This window comes from Melanerpes formicivorus, unplaced genomic scaffold, assembly GCF_026170545.1.
Source record: "Melanerpes formicivorus ecotype bairdi unplaced genomic scaffold, bMelFor1.0.p_v2 SCAF_7, whole genome shotgun sequence".
Lineage (NCBI taxonomy): Eukaryota > Metazoa > Chordata > Aves > Piciformes > Picidae > Melanerpes > Melanerpes formicivorus.
Window position 1 is genome coordinate 27,452,716 of NW_027142359.1, and position 22,710 is coordinate 27,475,425.

At 46.4% G+C, this 22,710-nt stretch overlaps 1 protein-coding gene and 2 non-coding genes across 5 annotated transcripts; all 3 read right to left on the reverse strand.

Moving 5' to 3' along the window:
• Positions 1-616: 616 nt before the first annotated feature.
• Positions 617-19,929, reverse strand: KIF2C (kinesin family member 2C). Of its 3 annotated transcripts, XM_068141575.1 has the most exons (21): positions 19,768-19,929; positions 19,555-19,649; positions 17,663-17,767; positions 17,411-17,459; positions 14,593-14,736; positions 13,797-13,907; positions 12,831-12,931; positions 12,487-12,582; positions 10,811-10,865; positions 10,560-10,722; positions 10,190-10,280; positions 8,596-8,659; positions 7,361-7,452; positions 7,011-7,153; positions 5,242-5,446; positions 4,734-4,844; positions 4,176-4,243; positions 2,581-2,683; positions 2,387-2,503; positions 1,925-2,051; positions 617-1,127 (listed from the first exon to the last, which is right to left on the reverse strand). In XM_068141575.1, the coding sequence occupies exons 1-21, from the start codon at positions 19,829-19,831 to the stop codon at positions 1,051-1,053; spliced, it is 2,181 nt and encodes a 726-aa protein (XP_067997676.1). In that variant the 5' UTR covers positions 19,832-19,929; the 3' UTR covers positions 617-1,050. The 3 variants fall into 3 exon arrangements, with proteins under 3 accessions (XP_067997676.1, XP_067997677.1, XP_067997678.1); XM_068141576.1 differs by lacking the exons at positions 19,555-19,649; positions 19,768-19,929 and adding an exon at positions 18,594-18,654; XM_068141577.1 differs by lacking the exons at positions 19,555-19,649; positions 19,768-19,929 and adding an exon at positions 17,998-18,082.
• Positions 19,930-20,317: 388 nt separating this feature from the next.
• On the reverse strand, positions 20,318-20,432 carry LOC137442677 (U5 spliceosomal RNA). Its single transcript, XR_010987730.1, has one exon. It is a non-coding gene; the product is annotated as a U5 spliceosomal RNA (small nuclear RNA).
• A 1,710-nt stretch (positions 20,433-22,142) lies between these two features.
• On the reverse strand, positions 22,143-22,257 carry LOC137442676 (U5 spliceosomal RNA). The gene has a single exon (XR_010987729.1). It is a non-coding gene; the product is annotated as a U5 spliceosomal RNA (small nuclear RNA).
• Positions 22,258-22,710: the final 453 nt, after the last annotated feature.

Below are 22,710 nucleotides of genomic sequence, written 5' to 3' on the forward strand. Positions count from 1 at the left end.
ATCCTGTGTGGCTGTTGTCTCTTCAGAGCCAAACCATGAAGCAAGCTGAAGAAACAGGGCAGCAACACATAATTTCCATCTCTCCTCCCTGGCCTTCCTCTCTGCCTGCTCCTGCCCAGAGGAGGTTGTGTAGGGCCAGCTGGACCCAGGTCACACAAGGGTCAGGGCAGCACCAAGCCAGGGTGCAACTTTGTACTTCTTCCCTCAAGTAGCCCACCAAAATCTGTATTTAACACATGTATTTCATGTGTCATAGTAGTGATGGGAAATACACAAGAAAATGTGAAGTAATGTGCTAGGGCTGTCCACAAATCCTAGGCAAACTCCAGTGGTACAAGGGAGTTGCACAGGCTCCTTCCTACTTACTTGATGTCATAAAAGCTGAGCCACTGACTACAGGTTGAGTAGGTACCCTCTTGCCTAGCAAGGGGGAAGCTGGTTTAGTTCTACCCATCAGGATCTCAAAAGGCACAGGCAAGAATAATTGAGTGATTTTAATGTAAACATTTGAAGTGTAAGCACTACCAAGCTTCATCCAGGAAATCAGCCCCTCTACAGTCTTTAGGGGCTGCTGGACTTCACCAAATCAGCACAAGATATATTTTAAGATCAAAGATTAGATGCAGAAGCATTTATTTATTAAACTTAAAATACTGATTTTTTACAGTTACATGTATTCCATTTTCTTGCTAGAAAAGTCAGACTTGCAACAGGTTTGCAGTGTTCCAAGCACATCTGTAAGGTTATACACACTAGAAAACATACACATGGATCTAGAGCTATAAGATCACCATTGTCAGTAGCAGAGGGCCAGATGGTAGACACATCTGGCAGACTCTCAGGCCCCCCCTCCCCAAGCCTTGCAGGGGCTTGTTTCTATCATTCCACCAAGTACCCAAATACCAGGCCATAAATAGAGAAGTTGCTGCATCACCTGCTCTCAGGCACACACAACCCACAGACTACCATGTGTCAAACAGGAGTTACACAAACCACCAAACACACAAGACATACAGATGTCTGCTTGTGAACCAGGCTTTGCTGTATTCCCTAACGCCTCTGCCAGCTCATCTGCTTGCTGGCTTGCTCCTCCAGCTGCATGGCAACCTCCAGGGCATCCAACGTTTCTGTAAGTGAGAACAGCAGCAGGGTAACTCACCTGAAAGCTGAGCTCCACAGCCCAGCTGCTTCCCTCAGCAGGGCACTGTGAGGGCCAGAGAGGGAAGTGAACTGGGCAAGAACTGCTCAGCCAGCATCAAATCCTGTGTGGTCCCACAAAGCTCTTCAGCTATGCTTGCTCTTTTCTACTTGTTTCCAAGACTGTAATTTGCAGGTTAAACTAGGTGTACCACTAATCCAAGCATCCCAGAAGGCCCAGGTTTCCCTGGCCTATATGGCAGACAGGGTAGCAGGGCATTCACTCTCGTTCTCTTGGTGACTAGCTGTGGCACTCTACGGGGCTGCATTTGAGAGGGAAGGACAGCCAGAGCTGCTTAAGGAAAGAGTCCCGACTTCAGGCTAACAGTTCCCTCTGAGGCCACAATTTTCAGCCTCCTTTAAAAGCCAAAATCCCTCACAGACCTGTTTGAGGCAAAGAGCACTCCAGCTGTAATGCCTGAAGTGACAAAGCCCAAGCTACTGTAATGGTGGCAGAAGAATAGCAGTTACCAGTGCAGCTTCCCCTGTTCCCAACCAGGCAGTCTGTGTCAAGCCCATACATCTGCCTTGCTGTTTCTCCACCACTGCTTCAACCAGCAGGGTCCAAACAAGGCAGGAAGTGCTCAGAGAGCTAACAGCTGACATCCACCTACACAGAACTAGTCAGTCTCCAAACTAATGTAGAACTGAACAGTTGGAGGAATTTTGTTGCATATTAATGCTCTATACTAAAGCACAGGCTGGTCAGAGACAGGCACTAACATACCTTTGACATGATGGAAGTTTTCTAAGCTCTCCTCTACAAAGTGCTTTGCTCTGCTCACAAAGGTCTTGAGATCATAGTCTGGTTTCTCTGCAGTTCCCAAGAGGTAGTCAAGTTCAGTTGCCATTCTCTGTAATTGCAAGGAAAACAGTGACAAATTTCATTTTCAGGACATTCAATTTGTTTCTTCAGACCTGGCACAGACCTGAGATTCTACAGACTAGTACCAGTCAGTGCTCATTAGCAGCAAGTAGAGGTTGCTAGTTGGAAGAAAAGGTGGCCAGCTGGCCACAAGCACTGAAATGCCCCAGTTTAATGCAGGAAACCACAGTGAGGAAAAGGGAACACCACTGACAGTACCTCACAGTACAACCCACAGCTGACCCAGCCACAGTTGGCTCAGACAAGACAGGAACCTATCATTGTGTGCAGGGAGCTTGGGCTGGGCTTACCTCTAATACATACCTGTCTCAGTTCTCTAAGCTGTTCTACAGCCTTGTCCTCACATTCAGTAATGTGAGTCATAGCCTCATGCAAGCTGAGCATCTGGGGAGAAATACCTTCCTCTTCATCCTTGGAGAGCTGCAAGAAACAGCCCAAGTAAGAACAGCAGGTTGTTCCCAGCTTTAAGAGGTGTTCAGCCCACGGCACACACATACATTACACTGAAAACCTGAGCCTTCTCCACTGCTCTCATTTTCTTCAATCTCCATCTGATTCTGTGCTTCACTAGCTTCATTATGAGGGCTGAGCTCTTTCACTCTGCAACAAGAAGATTTGTTATTCAAACTCTTGCTCCAGCAGTTTCAGGGCTACAGCATCAGAAAAAGTTACTGCAATCAGTTAGTACTCAGCAAGAAGTGTTTGGCTGCACGTCAAAAGTTGCATATGGATTGCTCCCAGAACATGGGCAAAAGCCCAGAGCTCTGTGGGAAGGAAAGGCTAGAAATGTTTGTTGTCATGCCCAGTCTAAGACCTCTGCTGAAGAAACGTCCAAGCACACAATGCTAATTGCCAGTAAAGCCTTCCACAGAAGTTATCTTCTACATAAGCTTGGCATGTTATAGCCAAGAACTTGGTATGGAAAGAAAAGAAATAAGGCTGATGTAAGTCATAGCACCAGAGGTAGATGTCAGCCATGTCATCAGATGCCAGCTGGGCATTTTGTTCTAGTTACTGATGTCAGGTTCACATTACCAGTGAATTTTTGCCTAACATCCCCTTTCATATAGCTTGAACTTGCCTTGTGCACTGGCTAAGAATCCAGCAGTCCCAGCTCAAGACTAGAATCTTACTGAAGCACAGCAAGTCAGAAGTTACATTTTGTCCTGTACTTTCAGATGAGCAAGAGTTACTCTCCACCAGAAGAAAAAGGCAACTTCAATCCAGAGCCAGGTATGGGAGTCTGTCAAGATTCAGCATTCCTGAATGCTGCTGACAAGAATCACCACACCTTTCAGTGTGGAAAGATTTCCAGGAAGGAACCAAGCAGTCTTTTGTGAACTAAATGAAGGAAAACTAAGCTGTAAACACACAAGTGTCATACAAGTGATGATAGTCAGGAGTCTTCTCACTTACCACCTCACCAGGAAGATGTAGGGCCTTGTACAGCAGAGACCAAGAGGCACTCATTGTGCTCTCAAGTGTGCCAAGTACCAGCAAGACCCCTGAGGAAACCTGGGGCTCAGTCCCTGCAAATCTAACTTGCCCTGCAGTACCCAGTGTCAACCATGGAACATTCAAAACACTCCCACCATCTGCTTAAAAGCACACAAGCTCTCCAGGTCCTTCAGATTTCACCCAAAGTCCCCAAGGAGCCTTACCCTATTAGCTCATAACAAAGTCCAAGAACACCAGGTGTTTTGTACCATCTGTATTGCCATGCTAGGGACATATTCTTAGCACACTTTTACAAATGGGACCCAAACTACTATAAAAAGTAAAGGGCATGGAAGTTACCATTCAGGATAGGGTAAGCTCTGAACAAAAACCAAAGCAGTCTGAAGTCTAGCATGAGATTCCGCCCTCTGAGGAAAGGAGGCATTAGTCGTGGTTTCAGTCTATTATGCCTCACAGGGAGAACATACAGGTTAGTTTCATAAGACAGCTCCAAGATAACTTGCTCCTAACAACTTCAAGTTGCAATTACAAGCAATAATAGGCAGAAAACTTGAAACTCCAAAAGGTCAGAATAAAAGCAGCCAAAGTATCTTCTGCAACAAGATTAGAACCCCCATGTCAGAAAGGCCATTACCTGTCAGCATATCTCAGTGTGTTTAAGGTGTAATCACATGAACTCATCCCTGGAGAAATCATTGCTATCTGCAAACAGAGGAGAAATCTCAGTGACTCCCATAGCTGACTTTTGCTCATGTTAAGTAACCCTACAGATCTCCCTTGGCAGCTGGGACATAGTTAGGGCAAAGAGAGTTCAGACATTGTCAAGTCCATTTTCTTTCACAGCTGCTGGGATATTCCAGTGGCCCTGTATCCAGTTTGCCAGTGGCTTTCTGTACCCCCATTGTTCTGCACCCTCCAGGAATCAAAGACCTTTGAGAGCACACCAAGCTCTCCTGTAGATTCACTGCTTGAAAGTTTCCTGCAGCCTTCCTTTGACTGGGACTGAGCATAGCTCACCAGTTTTTGATACCAGTCACCATGGGTGAGTGGAGGAGGGAAACTACAAGATTTCTTTTGCAGGGTACTGACTCTTTGACTTCAGACTTCCCTCACTCTCGAGGAGCATGCAGCTGTTTGGTCAAACTGCAGAGCCCACAAGCAGTGTGTGTATTTGTGCCATGCACATACTCACCATACAGGTCCTTGAGTTTGTTCCTATGAAAGAGTCTCTTAGCACCTGGGTCAGCTTGCTCTCCCGGAAGGGGGTATGAGATTTGTTCTGCCCCAAAGCTCGGATACACTCCTAAGAAAAGGACAAGTCTTGAGTGCAGTATCTGCATTTCTTCTCAAACAGCTCTGCAAGCCATCAACCTCCAATTGCTGGTAAACAGGCTGGAGAATTATCAGAGTGCTTCATAGCCTTTTAAATATACTCCAAGCATGACAGCTGGTATAGCCATCATATGCCAAAAAAAGACAACTTGAGTGGCTGTTCCAGTGTCTGGCCTGACAAGGCCACACTATTTTCTTGGAAACATTGTAAGTGGAAGTATACACCATTTTCAGGGTTGATAACACACTAAACCAGGATCTTCTTGGCTGTTCTTGACCCTTGCATTGGAAAGAAAGGGGCAACCCCAGAGTTGAACAAACCCCCATGTGCTGATTTAGCACTGTTCGCTCCCTCGGCTATAGCTCACCTTCAAAGCCAACAAGCTCTTGTTGATTTCTGCAGCTTCCATGCGTGTCTGCCAATCAGCACTGCAGGTGTCTGCACCCCTCTCATTTCCTGCCAGATCCACCAAGGAAAATTTGCCAACCAGTTTCCCTCTTTGGCGTACTATGATTTGGAAGCAGGCGTGTGACCGTGAAGAGTTAGTATTTGCAAAACTCTGCCCGGATGTCCTACAGCAGAGATGCAAACAAGTGTTAGAACTGCATCACAGAAGACACAACAGGTCCTGACAGTAGGCAAAACATGTAGACATACAATTAAGTTGGTTTACCTCCCAGTTTTTACCCCACACATGAATTATTACAGAATTACCTCTGAAAAGAGCACAAGAGAATAGCTGTGAGAAATGTGAACCTGCATCCCAGCTGTAGATATTGAAGGTGATTTAAGCTGCCTAGCTCAACTCACCCACCCTGCACTGCAGTGCCTGACTGCTAGTGCCTTACACTAGAAGCTGAAACATTTTCAACCACACCATCTCCCTGCTTCAAGAGCAGGCCACATGTCATTTTCCTAATGCATCTGCCATTACACAGTAAGCTCAGCCAAGCTCTCCACTGAACAGCATTAGCTGTGCCTAGCACATGACAATCATGGTAATCTCCAGCCAAGCTGACTTGGCACATTATCTCTGCTGTGCAACTGCACCTGCCCTGTCACTGTAAGATAGAGACTGGAGTCCTAGAAGTTGCTAAAATCTTCCCTGTGACCTGAGAAAGTTGACACATTCTCTGTCCTGCTTGCATCCTTGCTGCTGAGGGACAGGAAGGGAGGTTGTCCTGGAGTGATGCAGGAGTCTGAAACATTCAGTTCTTGGCTGAATCATCAGCCAAAAAAAGGCATTTTCAGGATGTGCATACCTGTACATGTAGTGTAATACAGAAGTCTAAGTTCTTATTTGCCTTGTCATGTTTCCATAGAAGTTGCAATTTAAGACAGACCAGAACTGGCAATACAAATTGCAGCTCCTGATTAAAGATAACAGTATGATGGTACAGTTGCCCTGGCCACAGCCTTCCTGCCAACATAATGAGCCAAGTCTGTGGCTGTCCCTTGACACCTGCTCTCAGAGATTCTTTGACAACACCCCTGAAATGACATGCAGCACTTGTGTTGCTATTGCAATAGCTCATCTGGCCTGCAGTTAAGCCAAAGCATTTTCACAGCTGTAGGTTGATGCCACCTGCTCTTCCTTGATTGCACAAGGCCACAGGGAGCTGCTTGTGCTCTTGTAAACTGGTAATTCTAGAATGCAGCAAGACTGCTCAGTTTAGCTTTAGCACCAGGGCAGCCATCTCATTCTAATAGTTTCTATCTTCTTGGAGTTTCATGAGGATAGTCCCTGCCCATGGCAGGGAAGTTGGAGAAGATGATCTCTAAAGGTCCCTTCCAAACTAAGCCATTCTATGATATATGGGCCATGAATTCTGACCTTCTCTATAGAAGCAGGCTAAGCCTATTTCTGCTAGCCCTTTATTCTGTAGCCACCTTGTATTTATGCAGAGGTCTTTCTCAATGCCTGCCTGTTACTGGGAACACCATAAATTCACAGACTACCATGGATTGGAAAGGACTCTCAAAGGTCATCTTGTCCATCCCTTCTGCAGTCAGCAGGGACACCTCAGACAGAAGCATCCTGCTGTGTCTGAAGTGTCAAAGCACCACCTACAGACACCAATTGGTTTATGGACAGAGATACACTAGAATAAAATAAGATGTCATAAAGCACCAGACCTGCAGGCACTGCCCATCTCAATCATTCTGATGACATCCTCAGCACAGCCCACTTGTTTTTCTTGGAGGCCAACAACCTGGACCTGCTGCTTGCCATCCTCCAAGACTCGAAGCTTTGCCTTCTTGTTCAAGAGGTCAAACACCTATAGTCAGGCAATAGGATTGAAGCAAATCTCAACAAGGTCTCCTGGTAAAATGTTTTGTACTGTTTCTATAGGCAGCACCTTCACCATCACAATCCAACCCAATTCCAAACACACTACATAAAACTATAGAAACCAGTAAATTTCATTCAGCTACTTGGGAAACATACCACAAAAGGCTTCAGGTCAGGATTTAAGAAGTTTTACCTTTCCATTGTAAATTTCAAAGAAAGTCACATAGATTTCCAGGTTCCGATTCCTGTACCTGGGCTGGTTTAGGAGGATGAAGACATCTTGTGCTAGTAAGGAAAGGACAAAGTTCAGCTGATGAGTTTAAAGTATGTTCTAGCTGCCCCTTGATCTACTCTCAAACACTTGTGCAGTCATAGGCAGTGTCTAGCAGCTGAATGACGTTCATCCTAAACAAATGCTCATGAAACCATTAGTGCTGTGCTACCATCTAGAGAACAGCTTCAGCACCATCCTCATCCAGGGACTGAAAACACAGGGAGATATGGAAGCATCAGTTGCTAATGTCACCTGCAGACAGCTATCCTTACTGATCAGAGGGAATACTGGGGTCCACTAGTGTCTTGGAGAAGCCCAGACGAGTCATGTGTTTGCACTTCCAGCACTGCTTGTGGAAAGCCTAGAAAACATGCATCCCTGAGCACCTGTATTGCTGCTGTTTAGAGACAGCATATCAGATCAGACCTTTTGGCTGGATCCAGAGCAGCTTTTCACAATTAGACACTGACTTGAGCCTAAAAGCAGAGACTCTCCTCCAGGGCCAGTTATAACTAACTTTCAGAGACTAGCAAACAGTTGCTCATTTCAACTGCTTGCCTCACAGCCCACTTTCACAACACAGCTTTCTAAAGGGAAGGTAATGGAGGTCAGGGTTTGTGGTGCTTTCTAGGCATTATATCAAGCATGTGTTTTCTGAAAGTTTTGTATGTGCTAGGTTTTTTTGCATCTAAGGTTTACAGTAAGAAACAACACAGTTATGTGCTTTCTGTATAACAAGCTTGATATCAGAAATGGGTAGGGTTGTGTCGACTTCAGTCAGGTATTTCCAAACACCACCCTTGGTCTGAGACAACAGCAAGGCAGGAGAAACCAAAATTAAGTGATTCAGTCCAGCAAGTGCCAAAACTACAAAACATCATCTCTTTGCCTCAAAAGCAAACAACTTCTGATGACTTGTATGGATCTAGAAACTCAGACTGGATGGAAAAATATTTTGTGAAACTGACTTAAAAGAGAGAAAACCATACCTCCTGCAACAAACACCACTGATGATCAGTGAAAACAAGTACTTCAGGTATCTTTTACTGGAAACATTTTAAATGACCATAAAAACCCCAACCTAGATCTTTGCCTTAAAGAAAAGCAAGCACTAATTTGATTTTTTTTGTATATAAAGAGAAGAATCCACTTACATGCAAAAGCATATATGCCCTTTGATGCATTCTGTGCCTTCCCAGAGAAGTCTCCACCCATAGTCTGTGGAGAGAAAAGGCCAGGAGCGGTACAAACAAGTCAGGCTACCTGATTTTTAGCCCCAAGAACGTACTAGGAAGTTACCACATACAGCATACCACTTAAATATCAGTGACACTGTTAGAACACAGTGCAGTCCAGGACAAGATTAGTTTGCTACTTCCCTGTCAGTTCAAAAAGAAGATTTGGACTACACAAAGCAACAGCTGAATGCCTCCAAGGCTCTGCAGTACAGAGTCAAAGCTGCTGTTTCTTCAAGAGAAGATGTGTGGCCTTGACAGTGCAACCAAACAGCTTCTGGTCAGAAGAAACAAAGCCTCACTTTTTGGGACATAGGTTGAGTAACAGATATCAAAACACATCAAGCTTCTAGAGCAGACAATACTTTCAACTCCTTTGACTTTTATGCCAACAAAATTCTCAGTTGGTGCTACCCTCCTGGTGATTTGCTCTACACTGTTTAATGTAACAGTCAATTAGTGAAAACACAGCTCAATCCCAGGGCACATTCTCCGTCTACCAGAGTTTAATGTGAAGTACTCCAGTCTTTGTATTAATTCTGTACCCTAGAATCAGGAAGGGAAAGAGACTTTGTTGCCTGTTATTTTAGTGTCTCACAGCTTTATCCCTGTAAGGATGTTCAGATGAGCAGGTTTGTCTGCCCATTCCAGTGCAATGGAGGCAGACTACATCCAAACTTCCATAAACTTCCTAATTTCCTTCTGTATTACTGGAAGAGATCTACAGCTCACTGCATGCACTAATGATAGCCTAAAACCTGCCTCTAACCTTGGAATGACAGCAAGTGTTTGATTACTGAAAACTGGTAGGCTAGCCTACTGTAGTGCAGTTCACTGTGGTTTTGAGGTAAAGGCAGAAAACAGAACAAGACAGCAGATCTGACTCCACTATCATGCTGTGAGGGAAGTTTCCCACTTTCTTCTGAAAGCTCAGAGAAGGAAAGTTAGAAAGACAGAAAGTTAAAGTTGAAAATGAAGAGTAGAGAACAATCTTCAGGTCTCTTGAAACTGCAACTCAGACTGGAAGGAGTGGTTAAAAGTGAACAGACTAATTTGTCCATCTCAAACAATACCATTTCACTTATATGTTATTCTTCTATGATCCAAAAGTCTTTGGAACACCTCCATGCTCAAAATGCAGCACAGAGAAGAGCTTTTGTCTGTCTCTGGTGTAGGTAATAGCTCCACTTTGCAGAGTGGAGTTAAGCAGCAGCCATTTGAGGCAAGGAATATCCATGACTAACAAAAACATGTCATGACACCCTAAGTCTTTAAAAAGCTAGCTATGGGAGGATTTTACTAGAGTTTTCTTTACAACCTCAAAGGAGATTGACCAATAGATAAAAGTACAGGGGGAAAAAAGAACCATGAACACCACAGTGTTAGCTTTAAGACCATAAAACCAAGATCCAAACTCTTTATACAATCTTACTTGTTATGGACATTAAGGAGCTTTAAAATACATTTGATAGAGCTAGAAAATTTGAGACCTTGGAGAAAAACAACAACTTACATGTGTTTTACCACTGCCTGTCTGGCCATATGCAAAGCATGTTGCCTTCCCACCCTCAAAGATGGTCTCTACAAGAGGTCTAGCAGTGAACCTGGATATTCAATTCAGAAGGTAAAAGACAATTAAGGCAAGTATTTCACAACCTGCTCCATCAGTTTTCCTAAAGAAAGGCAAATAAAGGTAAATCTGCAGTACATCAGCAAGGCCATGACAAAAATAAGCTTTAGACTTTTCAGTCCTTCAGTTTCCTCCAAAGAGAGTTGTAGTAATTCTTTCAGGTAGCAGTTCCCTTGAGGCAAGATGCCATCTAGTCATAGCTCTACACTTTTAACTTGCAAGGCATTTCCAATAAAAAAAAAGAAAGCATTACCTGTACACCATTTCATTAGAAGAGGATTCATCAAATGAAAAGTCAAATCTAAATGTTTGAGTCTCAAGGTATTTTGTCAGATCCACTTTCTGCTTTGGCTCATGCACCAGCAGGACACACTTGCTCGGAACAGTAATCACATCACATTCGTTTTTCAGGCGTTCTGTTGACACAAAGAGGGCTCTCAGTTTCAGCAACAATTAGCAAGGTCACACTGCCCCCAGAGAGAGCTGACTGGGTAGTCCACACACCTCGTCTATTGAGAGGGCGCTTCCTCACACAGACACAGATCCTATGTTCTTCTATCTAGAAGAAAACAAGTAATAATTATTGCACAATTACACCTGCACCTACTTATTACAGAGGAAGATCTGAAACATCTACTTTTCTGTACGCTGAGCAAAGATGCCTCTGCTACAGATCAGACCCACTCAGGCAGGGATGCAAGTCTTAAAGCCTGTTCAGGGTAGAACACACTACAAATATTGACCTTCACATAGCTTGGTCCAACTGAGTCCAGTTCTGGGCCCCCTCAGTTTAGGAAGGATGTTGACTTGCTGGAATGTGTCCAGAGACCGGCAGCAAAGTTGGTGAGGGGTTTGGAACACAAGCTCTATGAGGAGAGGCTAGGGAGCTGGGGTTGTTTAGCCTGGAGAAGAGGAGGCTCAAGGGAGACCTTATTGCTCTCTACAACTACTTGAAAGGAGATTGTAGACAGGTGGGGGGCTGGTCTCTTCTCCCAGGCAACCAGCACCAGAACAAGAGGGCACAGTCTCAAGCTGCACCAGGGGAGGTTCAGACTGGATGTTAGGAAGAAATTCTACACAGAGAGTGATTGCCCACTGGAATGGGCTGCCTGGGGAGGTGGTGGAGTCACCATCATTGGAGGTGTTTAGGAGGAGACTTGTTAGGGTGCTTGGTTGCATGGTTTAGTTGATTAGGTGGTGTTGGATGATAGGTTGAACTCTATCTTGAAGGTCTCTTCCAACCTGGTTTATTCCATTCTAACACATCAGGGAAATGCCATGCTGCAGCAAGTGCCCCAAACATTCTGTATCAGAATTAGTAAAAGGTAGTCCTCAGCCAGCTTTCTAGCTAAATCTATGACATCAATACAGCATAATGTAAGGGTTTTTTTTTTGTTTACCCTTGAGGTAATTTTTCACCTGAGTTCTTCACTGATGCAATAAGTTGAGGTATTTGTGCAGCACTGCTACACATGAGTTAAGCTTGAGAATGTTTGTATTGTATTGGTGAGGCAGAAAGCAGAAGGTGACACACTGTAGGTGACACACACAGAAGGTGACTGCCCTGTAGGAGGCAGGCACACAAACTGCCTCATGTCCTAAGCTAGTCCATGCCTACATTGTTTTGAACTTAAACACTGTCATTTTTCACTGACTATAAGGCAGCTTTTGCTAGGCAAGGAGTACTTGTTCTCAGCTATTAACCAATGCTACCTGTGCAACAGCTTAAGGTATCAGCCAAGTCTGTTTTTCTGCTTCTCCACTTTTTGGCCTACTTATTGCCCTACTTTAGTGCTGTAAGTCATATATAAAATAATTTTTAGTCTAGTTTAAATCATACCTATACCTAGAATAAGCCAAACTACTAGTAGTAGCCAAATAGTAATACTACTACTAGTAGCCAAGCTATTAATAGGCTTTGCCATTTACAAGCTCTGAAGAGTACTGATGTTGCCACACAAATTATTTCATAATTGTCAAAGTGCAAGCTCTTCACCAGTGACACAGGCAGAGTGATGCAAGGCAGCCTAACCCTGAACAGCAGAGGTAGGTGACCTCAAGATTACAATACACTTAGAGGATTTCTGAGGTGCAGGGATGCACCAAATTGCTCATAGGCGAAAAATCTTCAGTAAAGATGCATCTACAGACTGTGGGTAGTAGCCTCAGTATTTACTTACTGGGTCAGACATAGATACTGGATGGCACTCTAAAGTTGCTCTGAACTCCTTGATCATCTGTGCAAACTCCCAATTTGGACAGTTGCTGTCAAATTCCTGCATAGAACAACAATGAATGTTAAGACAAACCTGTTACAGTAGAAAAGCTTCAGCAAGTATTAAGCAGCCAGATGTACCCAATTAGAGATGTTTCACAAGATTCAGAACTTTGAAACTAGAATCAGCCCATCCTTATGTACAGCTCTGCAAGGACAAAACCTGTCCACAGCATGTTTTGGTTTCAACTACTGTGATACACCAGTGAGAGGAAATTCTGTGGGAGAGCATATTGCAGAATACTCCACCTGTGCACGTTTTGTCCTGATTTCATTAATCTGAGCTCTCCTTTCTTCTCTCTTGCTTTTCCTTTTCTCCATTGCTGTCACAATGCTAGGTCTTCGCTGAACTAGAGAATAAAAACATTTCCTAGGATTAAACCTTCATGCTAGGGCTTAAGCACACCACAAATATTTCAGCTTTTCTAGGTTGCTGACAGATGAACTTGTAGAGGAAACGATCACCTTCAGAAGGACTGTCATTAGTTTTGCAGCACTTCCAAACCAGATCTACCTACTACAGGGACTGCCAAGTCACACTACCACTTTAAAGGCAGCATTTCTGAGGAGACACTGTTGTAACAGGATTACACATTTATAATAAAAATATACCCAAGTTATTCAGTCTTACTGCCAAAGCCACCTTTTCAAAGCTTTAGTCTCAGAGCATACAAGGAGCAGTCAGTGATGCACTGCTGAGTCAGTTCTTATCCACCGCTCCCTGGTACCTATTACAAGAGGGATGTGGAGGTGCTGGAACGTGTCCAGAGAAGGGCCACAAGGATGAGCAGAGGGCTGGAGCACCTCTCCTATGAGGACAGACTGAAGGAGTTGGGGCTGTTCAGTCTGCAGAAGAGAAGGCTCCCAGGTGACCTAATTGTGGCCTTCCAGTATCTGAAGGGGGCCTACAGAAAGGCTGGGGAGGGACTGCTCAGGATCTCAGGTAGTGATAGGACTAGGGGGAATGGAATAAAGCTGGAGGCAGGGAGATTCGGGCTGGATGTGAGGAGGAGGTTCTTCACCATGAGAGTGGTGAAACCCTGGAATGGGTTGTCCAGGGAGGTGATTGGGGCACTGTCCCTGGAGTTGTTTAAGTCTAGGCTGGATGAGGCTCTGGCCAGCCTGATCTAGTGTGGGGTGTCCCTGCCCATGGCAGGGGGGTTGGAACTAGATGATCCTTGTGGTCCCTTCCAACCCTGAATGATACTATGATACCTGGGCTCACTGAAGGGTTTGTTTTAGCAGCAGGCAGATTATCCTCTGTATTTCCATTTGTCAGTGAGGCTTGTGGCATAGAGCTCATCCTGCTAGCCCTGGTTTGGCCAGCTGCAGAAAGAAGCCAGAATAAAACCAATCATTAGAACCTAAAGATCAATAACAACTATGTAATTTGTAAAGCCTCACAGACCACAAGCATGCCTCATCTTAGATTTTCTAGATCAGGAGTGAGAACTAGCTAAAACCTGTGGTGAGTGTGCAAACAAGTTTTTTTAAGCATTTGCCAATTGCCAACTTTTATCCAAAGCTACAAATCTGACTAGAGAAGAATTTAGTATCAAGCCTCTTATTTCCATGTCTTTGCAGAACTTAATACACAAGACTATTCATCTATTCACAGGTTAGGCCTGGAAAAGGCAAGTAACTACAATGTCATAAGTCAAGCAGGCTTGAGTTCTTGCTTTACTCAAGTACAGGTAGAACCACTCTCAGTATAGTTACAGAGCATGCTGGCTGCAGTATTGAGGCATTTGTCTTCCCACTCCAGCTCTGTGAATGCCACACTATGTTGTTAAGCAGATATTACAGCCACCCACACTCACAAGCCAGCTTTCCAGCTAATAAAGCACATCCTTAATCAACAACAGTCCTTTGAGAATCCCTTCAGGCAAACTCAGGATACTGACATAGAAGTAGATGGTGCTCATCCCCCTGGGATGTGCAGTTTATCTGATTGAATGCAGACAAAGCATCTTGCTTCACAGTAGAAATTCACTGAGTTTTCTCCACTCACCAGAAAGTGCTGAGGTATTTCTGATCTGTGTAGAACCATTTCTGGGTTTTGTAGAAGTGCAGGGATTCACCTCCATCTCCTCTTCCTGCAGGGTGAGCTGAGATCCCACATTTGTGATAGACATCCTGTAATAGCCACGAGCAGCTTTGGAAACAGGAATTCAAGGTCAACATCATGCCTTAGACACCCAGACATTTGCAAGTAATCAAATAGCCACAAAGTGCAGAACAATGGGGAATAAGGTGTGGTTAAAAGGATGATTTCCAGATCTGTGGTGCATTAGCAAAATGCAAGACAAGGCAAAGCAGATGGGTGAAAAGTGATCATGAAATACATGGATTACAGAAAAGCAAACAGTTTGTTCCAGACTTGCAGTGACTTTTTCAGATACCACTAAGCAATCACTCATATCACATCAATACCTAGGAAGGAGCAAGTTACAAGTCAGGGAAATGGAAAATACTCTGAAGCTTCACACTTGCAGGGTTGTGAGAGTTACCTGTGAGGATGACAGCAGTACTGCTATCTGGAAGCTAGCTATGGGCCATAGCACACCCAACCATCGCAACACCCACACACTGGCAGCATGTGCAGTGCACCATGGAGTGGGAGGTTGGTAACACTAAGGTCAGCTAGGCCTTAAATAATCACAACAGCAAGTCTTTGGAAAAGGTCCTTTTGGAAGCAATATCCATTGTCCCATTCCAAGGTATTTCTTTTACTGCTACCAGACGAATGAAGGGGAATCGAAACCTACAGCTCAGATTTGTGAAGAAAGCGATTATCACATAAAATAAAAGTATGATAAGCAAGCTAGAACTACTTTCACCTCCAGCAATAACAGGAGTACATCCAGAATTAACCACTGATTTCAAAGGACACCAGATCTGTTTCAGACTAAGGGCTAATTTCAATTCTGGATCAAATGATTGAGGGCCATACCCATGAAATTCAGTGCTCCTATCCATTGATTCTTTACCTGAAACCATCTGCTTAGGTGCAGACATTAGTTGGCACTGCTGCAACTTCAAAGAACAAAAGGTATCAGTTGGATTATACTATATATATTTTGTTCTGCATGCTTTAGTCACCCATGCCTATATCTAAGCTCATGACAAACTCAGGAATACTTTTCCTGACAATGTTCCTGGACAAGCACACCAACTGGAGGAGCTGCTGCATCTAAACAGGTTTGACTCGAGTGATTCTTGTACATGAAGCTATTCAGCATCCTGCAAAATTCTCAGTTCAGAAGACTGATGCAAGATCTGTTTCTTAATGCATTCTGAAAGCACTGCTTCTCCCACTTCTCTGAATAAAATGGAGACAGACATCTCCTGATCTTCTCTAATTTGTTTAGTCTAAGAACCAGAACCTCAAGCCACTGTTAGCTTTCTAATTGGCACAGTGCAGAGTGTGCCACAGGACAGACACTGTCACTCATGCAGTTTAACTAGTTATAAACCCAGATGATAATAGGTTGGACACAATGATCTTGAAGGTCTCTTCCAACCTGGTTTATTCTTTTCGAGGAACAGTGAAAACTCTGTTTTGCTCTTGTCTTCTAAAGAGATCTTCAGGGACAAGACTGTGCCAGTAGAAAAGGGAACAGGTATTTCAGATTCCCAATTAGGTTCTTCAGGGAAGCTGTAACCTCTGTGGGGACATTTTTCCATCAATCAGTAACTGGATCAACACATCTTTCTTTTTCCAGCCAACAACTGAGCTCCATTAACTGACCTGCCTAGAGACAGTCACAACTATGCCACATCATAAATTCTGTACACCAGCATGTAAATGGAGTTCTCTGAACTGGAGGAAGATGAGGATGCTCTAGTACAGGACAACTATTGACACATTATGCTTCTTGGACTACTCCTGCCTCTGACACAAAAGAATTTGTCTTCTGGTACTGGCTTTCCTTTCTTGGATAACAAAAATAACACAGATAAACACAAACATTTTGTTTAGAGCTTGACTGCATGGAAGAGAATGAGCAGAGCTTGACTGCATGGAAGAGAATGAGCAGAGCTTGACTGCATGGAAGAGAATGAGCTTTAGCTAACTTTCAGAGAATTATTACATTAGCAAGCATTCAACCTCAGCATCACACAAGTGTATTTATAAATAGGCCTCTAGTGCTGCCACTTGCCATTTGAAAAGTTAAAAAAGTCAATTAAAGAGCTACAAGGTAGAAAATATTGGAGTTTTCTAACTGCTGGCACTTCAGGAGAAGTACCTCCTTAGCAATCCCACACTCTTAACATCTGTCTTCCCTTGTGGTTTCACCCAAAACCTTGTACAGACATGCAATCACTGAGCTATGGCACACCAGCTGGCATTGTGGCTGCCTGGTCTCAATTGCCTCCAAGGACAAAGCTCTAGTTATTGTCTAGGGGGACTGTTTGAAGAGGAGACAACCATTTGTCACAGCTCTTTCTTTCTTGCCCTTTCCACTCTCATTGTGACACTTTTAATCTTACCAGCTGCCACTTACCTTTTGTTGTTTGTGGCCTTTGCAAAACTTCACATGCAGCTTTAAAACTTGCTGCAACAGCTTTGTGACATTTTAAAGCAGTCTGAAGGAATAACTACAGCAGTGCTGCAGAAAAGGGCAACACATCAACAAAACAGCAGTCTGTCAGCAAAGTGTCTGCACTCAGAAGCCCAAAACGCTGGTATGAAGTGGTGTGCTTTTTATTAACGCTGCCCCAACGAGCAGCCTTATGATGCCCTATAGCAGAGTATTATGGCTACAATGAGAGAGCACCACTGTCTCACAGAGAGATAGCAGGGAGAAAACAAATCATTCTCTCACCTTGCCTTGGAGCAGGGATTTTTGAAAGGGTTGTCCTACGCTTGTGTTTCTGAAAAAGCAATAAACATTGCAAGCAATCAGAGCAAGCAGAAAACAGCTACCCCTACACTTCAAGATAACATTGACAGAACAAGGCTTTCTGAGCAAAGTCTAAGGGAGGCAGGAAAAAAAAATCAGACCTCAAACTTTGTAAGACTGAGACTCATGCTGTTGACACTTCAGGGAGATACTAGATCACTGTAGAGCACTTACCTGCACAGCTACATTCCCTTGCAAAGGTAGGTTCTCTTTCACATCTGCAGCAGGCAGTTCCTCTGATAATTCAGGATTTATTGCTATCACTTCAGCAATGTCAACCTACAGGAGCAAAGGCAGGAATTTACAGAGAGCAATAGTGCTGCTTCCACTTACAGCATATTTTTTTAACCTGCACTTTCAGTACAGCCAAACAAATCTGAACCACTGCCTGCCAAACATTAAGTTCTAATTACCTGGAAGGGTAAGACAGTAGTTCATCTTCTATTTGAGTATTCTCATACATCCAAACATGCTAGAAGAAATGCACTACTTAAACCATTTACCCTCACCTGTCAAACACCACACAGCTCTGCAGGTGCCATAAAGCATTTCTGAAGAGATGGGCAAAGCACATTTGGAATCAACTGCTTTAATCTCTTACTGCTAATCTTAGTAAGTCTCAGCTGCTCCGTGGCTTCTGTGCTAGGAGAGCATTAAGTGTTTACTGTGTGATTGCACCTACTGAAATAAACTTCCAAGAGCTGCTTAGACCCTGGGAAATGGAGGATTCCACGTTTAATCCACAAAGTGAATTCACCTGCATTTTCACTTGCTGCTGCAAGCAATTTCACCTAGCACCAGCTGCTGCCTCCTGTCTGACCCTCCAGTGAGGTCATAATCCTGTCTTCAGCGCATTCTGCGGCAGCGTGGCACAGGTGGCTGCAGGGCAGGGGGAGTAGCAGGGGCAAGCAGCCAAGGGCAGGCTCCAGCACAAGACAGCAGCTTCTCTGTTCAGTTGTTCAGCCCTACCCCAGCAAAGAGGTTGGGAGCACATGTACACAAACTCCAGCATCGCAGCAGCTTACACTGGAATTCACCTGACAGAACACCACAAGCACCTCTCCAGGAAATTCTTGAACCCTCCTTTAGCTTATTAATTACTTACAGAAAATAAGAGTCCATAAGAGGAGTAAAACATGGAGGTACCACATTCCAATGCAAGAGAAATAATCTGTAAGATTTATGTGAAATCTGTAAGCATCTAGTTTGAAAGGGAGTTAGCTCAGAGACACGTGTGTGTGGACAGTATTAATACATAAGTGTATGCAAGCATGCACTAAAACAGCTGGATTTTGTAGCATGTGTCATAACACATACATGCAATTTAGCCAGTAATTACCTCTGAACCTGCACATTTTGCATGCAGCGTGCACATAAACAGTGTAAGATACAGTTTCAAAGAACAGCTTCCTTTCAGGTTTTAACTACTCTGGAGTATGGGTACGTCTCCAGAGGAACCAGCAGGACAAGCATGTTTGCTCAGTCACCAAAGGAGATTTTGCCAAGTGTCAGGATTTCAGCCGTATCAGCCTCGAGTGTCACAGACTATCCTCGCCTCCCCCATCTCTTACATCAGTGTGGAGAGAGAAGTCGTCAAACTCGGCTCCCTTAACACGGCACTTTGTTAGTGACGCAGTAAGCCTTAAGGAAAAGCTGAACGTCATTATTAAAGTCATGCAAAGCCACCTGATGGCCCCGAGAGCTGAGGAAATCGGGACTTCGGGGTATTCAACAGCCAACAGTGCCCAGCTTCCCCTTGCTCATTCTGAAAGGTGAGGAGCCTTATTTTGGCACTGTTTTGCTGCCACTTTCTCGTCTTACCTTTACACACCTATTTGATCTTTTTAACTGTGCAAAAAGTTAAACACAGAACTGATCCTGCTGCAGCAGCATGGAATGAGCGCTGATAACCCGGCAGGGCTGGCTGTGGCCGGCCTTCAAAACGCCAGGCTACCGCAGAGCCCTGCGTAACGAGGGTCAGCCAGCAGCAGACAATGTCCCTTCGCTGTCCTCCGAGGGAGCACCAGAACAGCTCAGGGCGGGCCGGCAGGCTGGCCGGGGCTCACCTCCTTGCCCTTGACGGTGTTTTCCTCGGGCCACTCCACGCACACCACGGCCCGCTCCACGCTCACGGTCATCACCGTCGCTTTGTGGATCAAGCCTGAAAAAGACCAGCGTCAAGCCCCGGCCCGGCCGCAGCACGCCGCCCGGCACCGCCCGCGGGGAGGCTTTGCAGCGGCAGGGACTCAGGACCCCCCGCCCCGCTCCCCGGCCCTCACCATTGCTCCGCTGGATGTTAATAGAGAGGCCAGGGCAGATGCGCCGGCAGAGACGGGCATCCATTTCGCCACAGGGGACAGCAGCAGGGTCAACCAAGCTTCGTTCCGGCAGCGACACTCCTCCAACCGCCGCCGATTTAAACGCCGCGCGCCGGCGTGCCGCGCGGCCCGCCGGGAAATACAGGCGGGGGGACTACACCTCCCAGCATGCCCTGCGCCGCCCACCGCTCCCGCCGTGCCACTGGCTCCACCGGAAAACACTGGCCGGATCTACACCCAGCATGCCCTGCGCTGCCCATGGCTCCCTCGAGTCCTTCGGCAGGCCGCGGGGGCTGCGGGGCGTGCTGACAGCTGTCGTGCGACGCGGCACGATGGCGCAGCCGGCCCTATGGCTTGACGGCGGAAGGGAGCAGGGATCCTCCTCCCGCCGGGGACGTAAGACTTCCCCGCTTCGAACCGTGAGGAAATAAGACGGCCGCAGCTTGGAGGTGCTGTTGCCGAAGCCACCAAGTGCCCCCCACAAGATCTGTTTTTGAACTGAGTAAGGGATAGCTCTACCGAAGCAGAGCCTCAAAAAATTCATCGACACTCGTACTTGTTCCTCTCCACGGAAATCTTTAGTAAAAGGCGAAAGATTTATACGATATGAAGAGAAACCAGAGTATGACTGGTCCCTCCCTCCCGGGCTACACCGCCCGCCTGCCCCACGCCCCAGAGGTCACTGCGACCGATCCCTGCTGCCCCCTTCCCGCCCCGAGGCCCTCGGGCCGCCTGACCCTGCCGCAGCACACAGGCGGTGAGACCGCGGCGGCTCGGACCGGACGCTGAGGTCGGTGGCGGACATTGGCCGGGCTGGAGGCGAGCCCGGTGCACCCTGGGTATGCAAAGCAGCCGAATGCTAATGGGGCGATGGCGCGGGCAGGGCCGAGCTGCCGGCTCCGTGCCGCCGTTGCCGGCTCCGTGCCGGTCTGGCGCTGCGTTCCCGCTGTTGTCTCTCCGAATCGGCGTTGTGGCTCCTTGTCGTGGTTTATCCCCAGCCCGCAGCCGAGCCCCACGCAGCCGCTAGGTCACCGCCCGCCCCGGTGGGATGGAGGAAGAAGTGGAAGGGTAAAGTGAGAAAATTGTGGGTTGAGCTATAAGTAGTTTAATAACTGATTAAAAAACCGTTTTGGTTTGTTTATACGTGTAAGGAAAGGGTTTTTAAAATTAGGAAAACGAAAGACAAATTATGACCTGCACCAGGAACAGTGTGGCCAGCAGGAGGAGGGAGGTCATTCTGCCCCTGGACTCAGCACTGGTTAGGCCACACTTGAGCCCTGTGTCCAGTTCTGGGCCCCTCAGTTTAGGAAAGAAGTTGAGTTGCTGGAAGGTGTCCAGAGAAGGGCAACAAAGCTGGGGAGGGGTTTGGAGCACAGCCCTGTGAGGAGAGGCTGAGGGAGCTGGGGTTGCTTAGCCTGGAGAAGAGGAGGCTCAGGGGAGACCTTCTTGCTGTCTACAACTACCTGAAAGGAGGTTGTAGACAGGCAGAGGTTGGTCTCTTCTCCCAGGCAACCAGCACCAGAACAAGAGGACACAGTCTCAAGCTGCACCAAGGGAGGTTTAGGCTGGGTGTAGGAAGGAATTCTTCACGAGTGATTTGCCACTGGAATGTGCTGCCCAGGGAGGTGGTGAAGTCACCATCACTGGAGGTGTTTAGGAAGCGACTTGATGGGGTGCTTGGTGATACGGTTTAGTTGATTAGATAGTGTTGGGTGATAGGTTGGACTCGGTGATCTCAAAGGTCTCTTCCAACTGGTCTGGTTCTGTTCTGTTCTGTTCTATTCTATTCTATTCTATTCTATTCTATTCTATTCTATTCTATTCTATTCTATTCTATTCTAACTGAAAGCACCAAGTGATGTCCAGCCAGTCCCCAGGCAGTGAACCCCCGGGCAGTGAATCCCCACGCTGATCTCCCCTCTGAGAGTGACGTCACATGGCACGGATCTATCCCTTCGTTCAGCTGGGGCCGGCTCTCTGCGCCGTGTCCGCTCCCTGCTCCTGCTGTTCTACGGCCCGCGCGGTAGCGGGTGCTGTGTGAGCGCTGCTCGGTGGTGCTGAGCATACTCCGTGACAGCCGCGTCTCTGTGCCTTTCTCAGCACGACTCCGGCCGCAGCCGCGGGGCAGAAATTGAACCGCACCCGAGGCAAGCTCCGCACAGCGCCCCGCGCTCCTTGCAGCACCGCTTGCTTGGCCACCCTGCGTATCCCGGACTGGGACAGCATCTGCCGAGAAGTTAGGGAACGGTAACAGAACAGCTTAGCAGGATGTAAGCTCTTCTCCCACCTACTCCACAATCCCCAATTCTAATCTGTTTTTGAACACGGTAAGGGATAGCTTCACCGAAGTGAAGCCTCAAAAAATTCATCGACACTCGTACTTGTTCCTCTCCACGGAAATCTTTAGTAAAAGGCGAAAGATTTATACGATCTGAAGAGAAACCAGAGTATAACCAGAGGTCCTCTCGCACGTGTGCACACCCCCAGCTGTCGCTCTGCCGTGTACGGCGAACCCGCAGTTTCCCTTTGGATCTTCCCTTGCCCTGACACAGCTCTCTCCTGCTGGTGCACACGGCTCAAACCCCAGCCAGGACCCTTCTGGTCCACAGGAGCTGCAGAATAAACCGCCAGGACCTCGCCGCCGGGCCGCGCTGCACTGTGGGTATGCAAATTAGCCAGGGCGCCGTTCTCCTAGGAAAACGGATCCGTTACCCGGTGTGCGGTGTGCCGAAAGCCTGACGCTGCAGCGGCGGTGCGCGCTTAGCGCAGAACTGCGCAAGCCTGGCCGCTCGGTGGTTGCCCGCAAACGAAGCGCGCTCCTTTAGAGCCGCGGGAGACCTTCGTACAGAAAAACTCATTGGCTATGCCCGAAGCTAAAGCTCACAAACTGCCTACTGTGTAGGC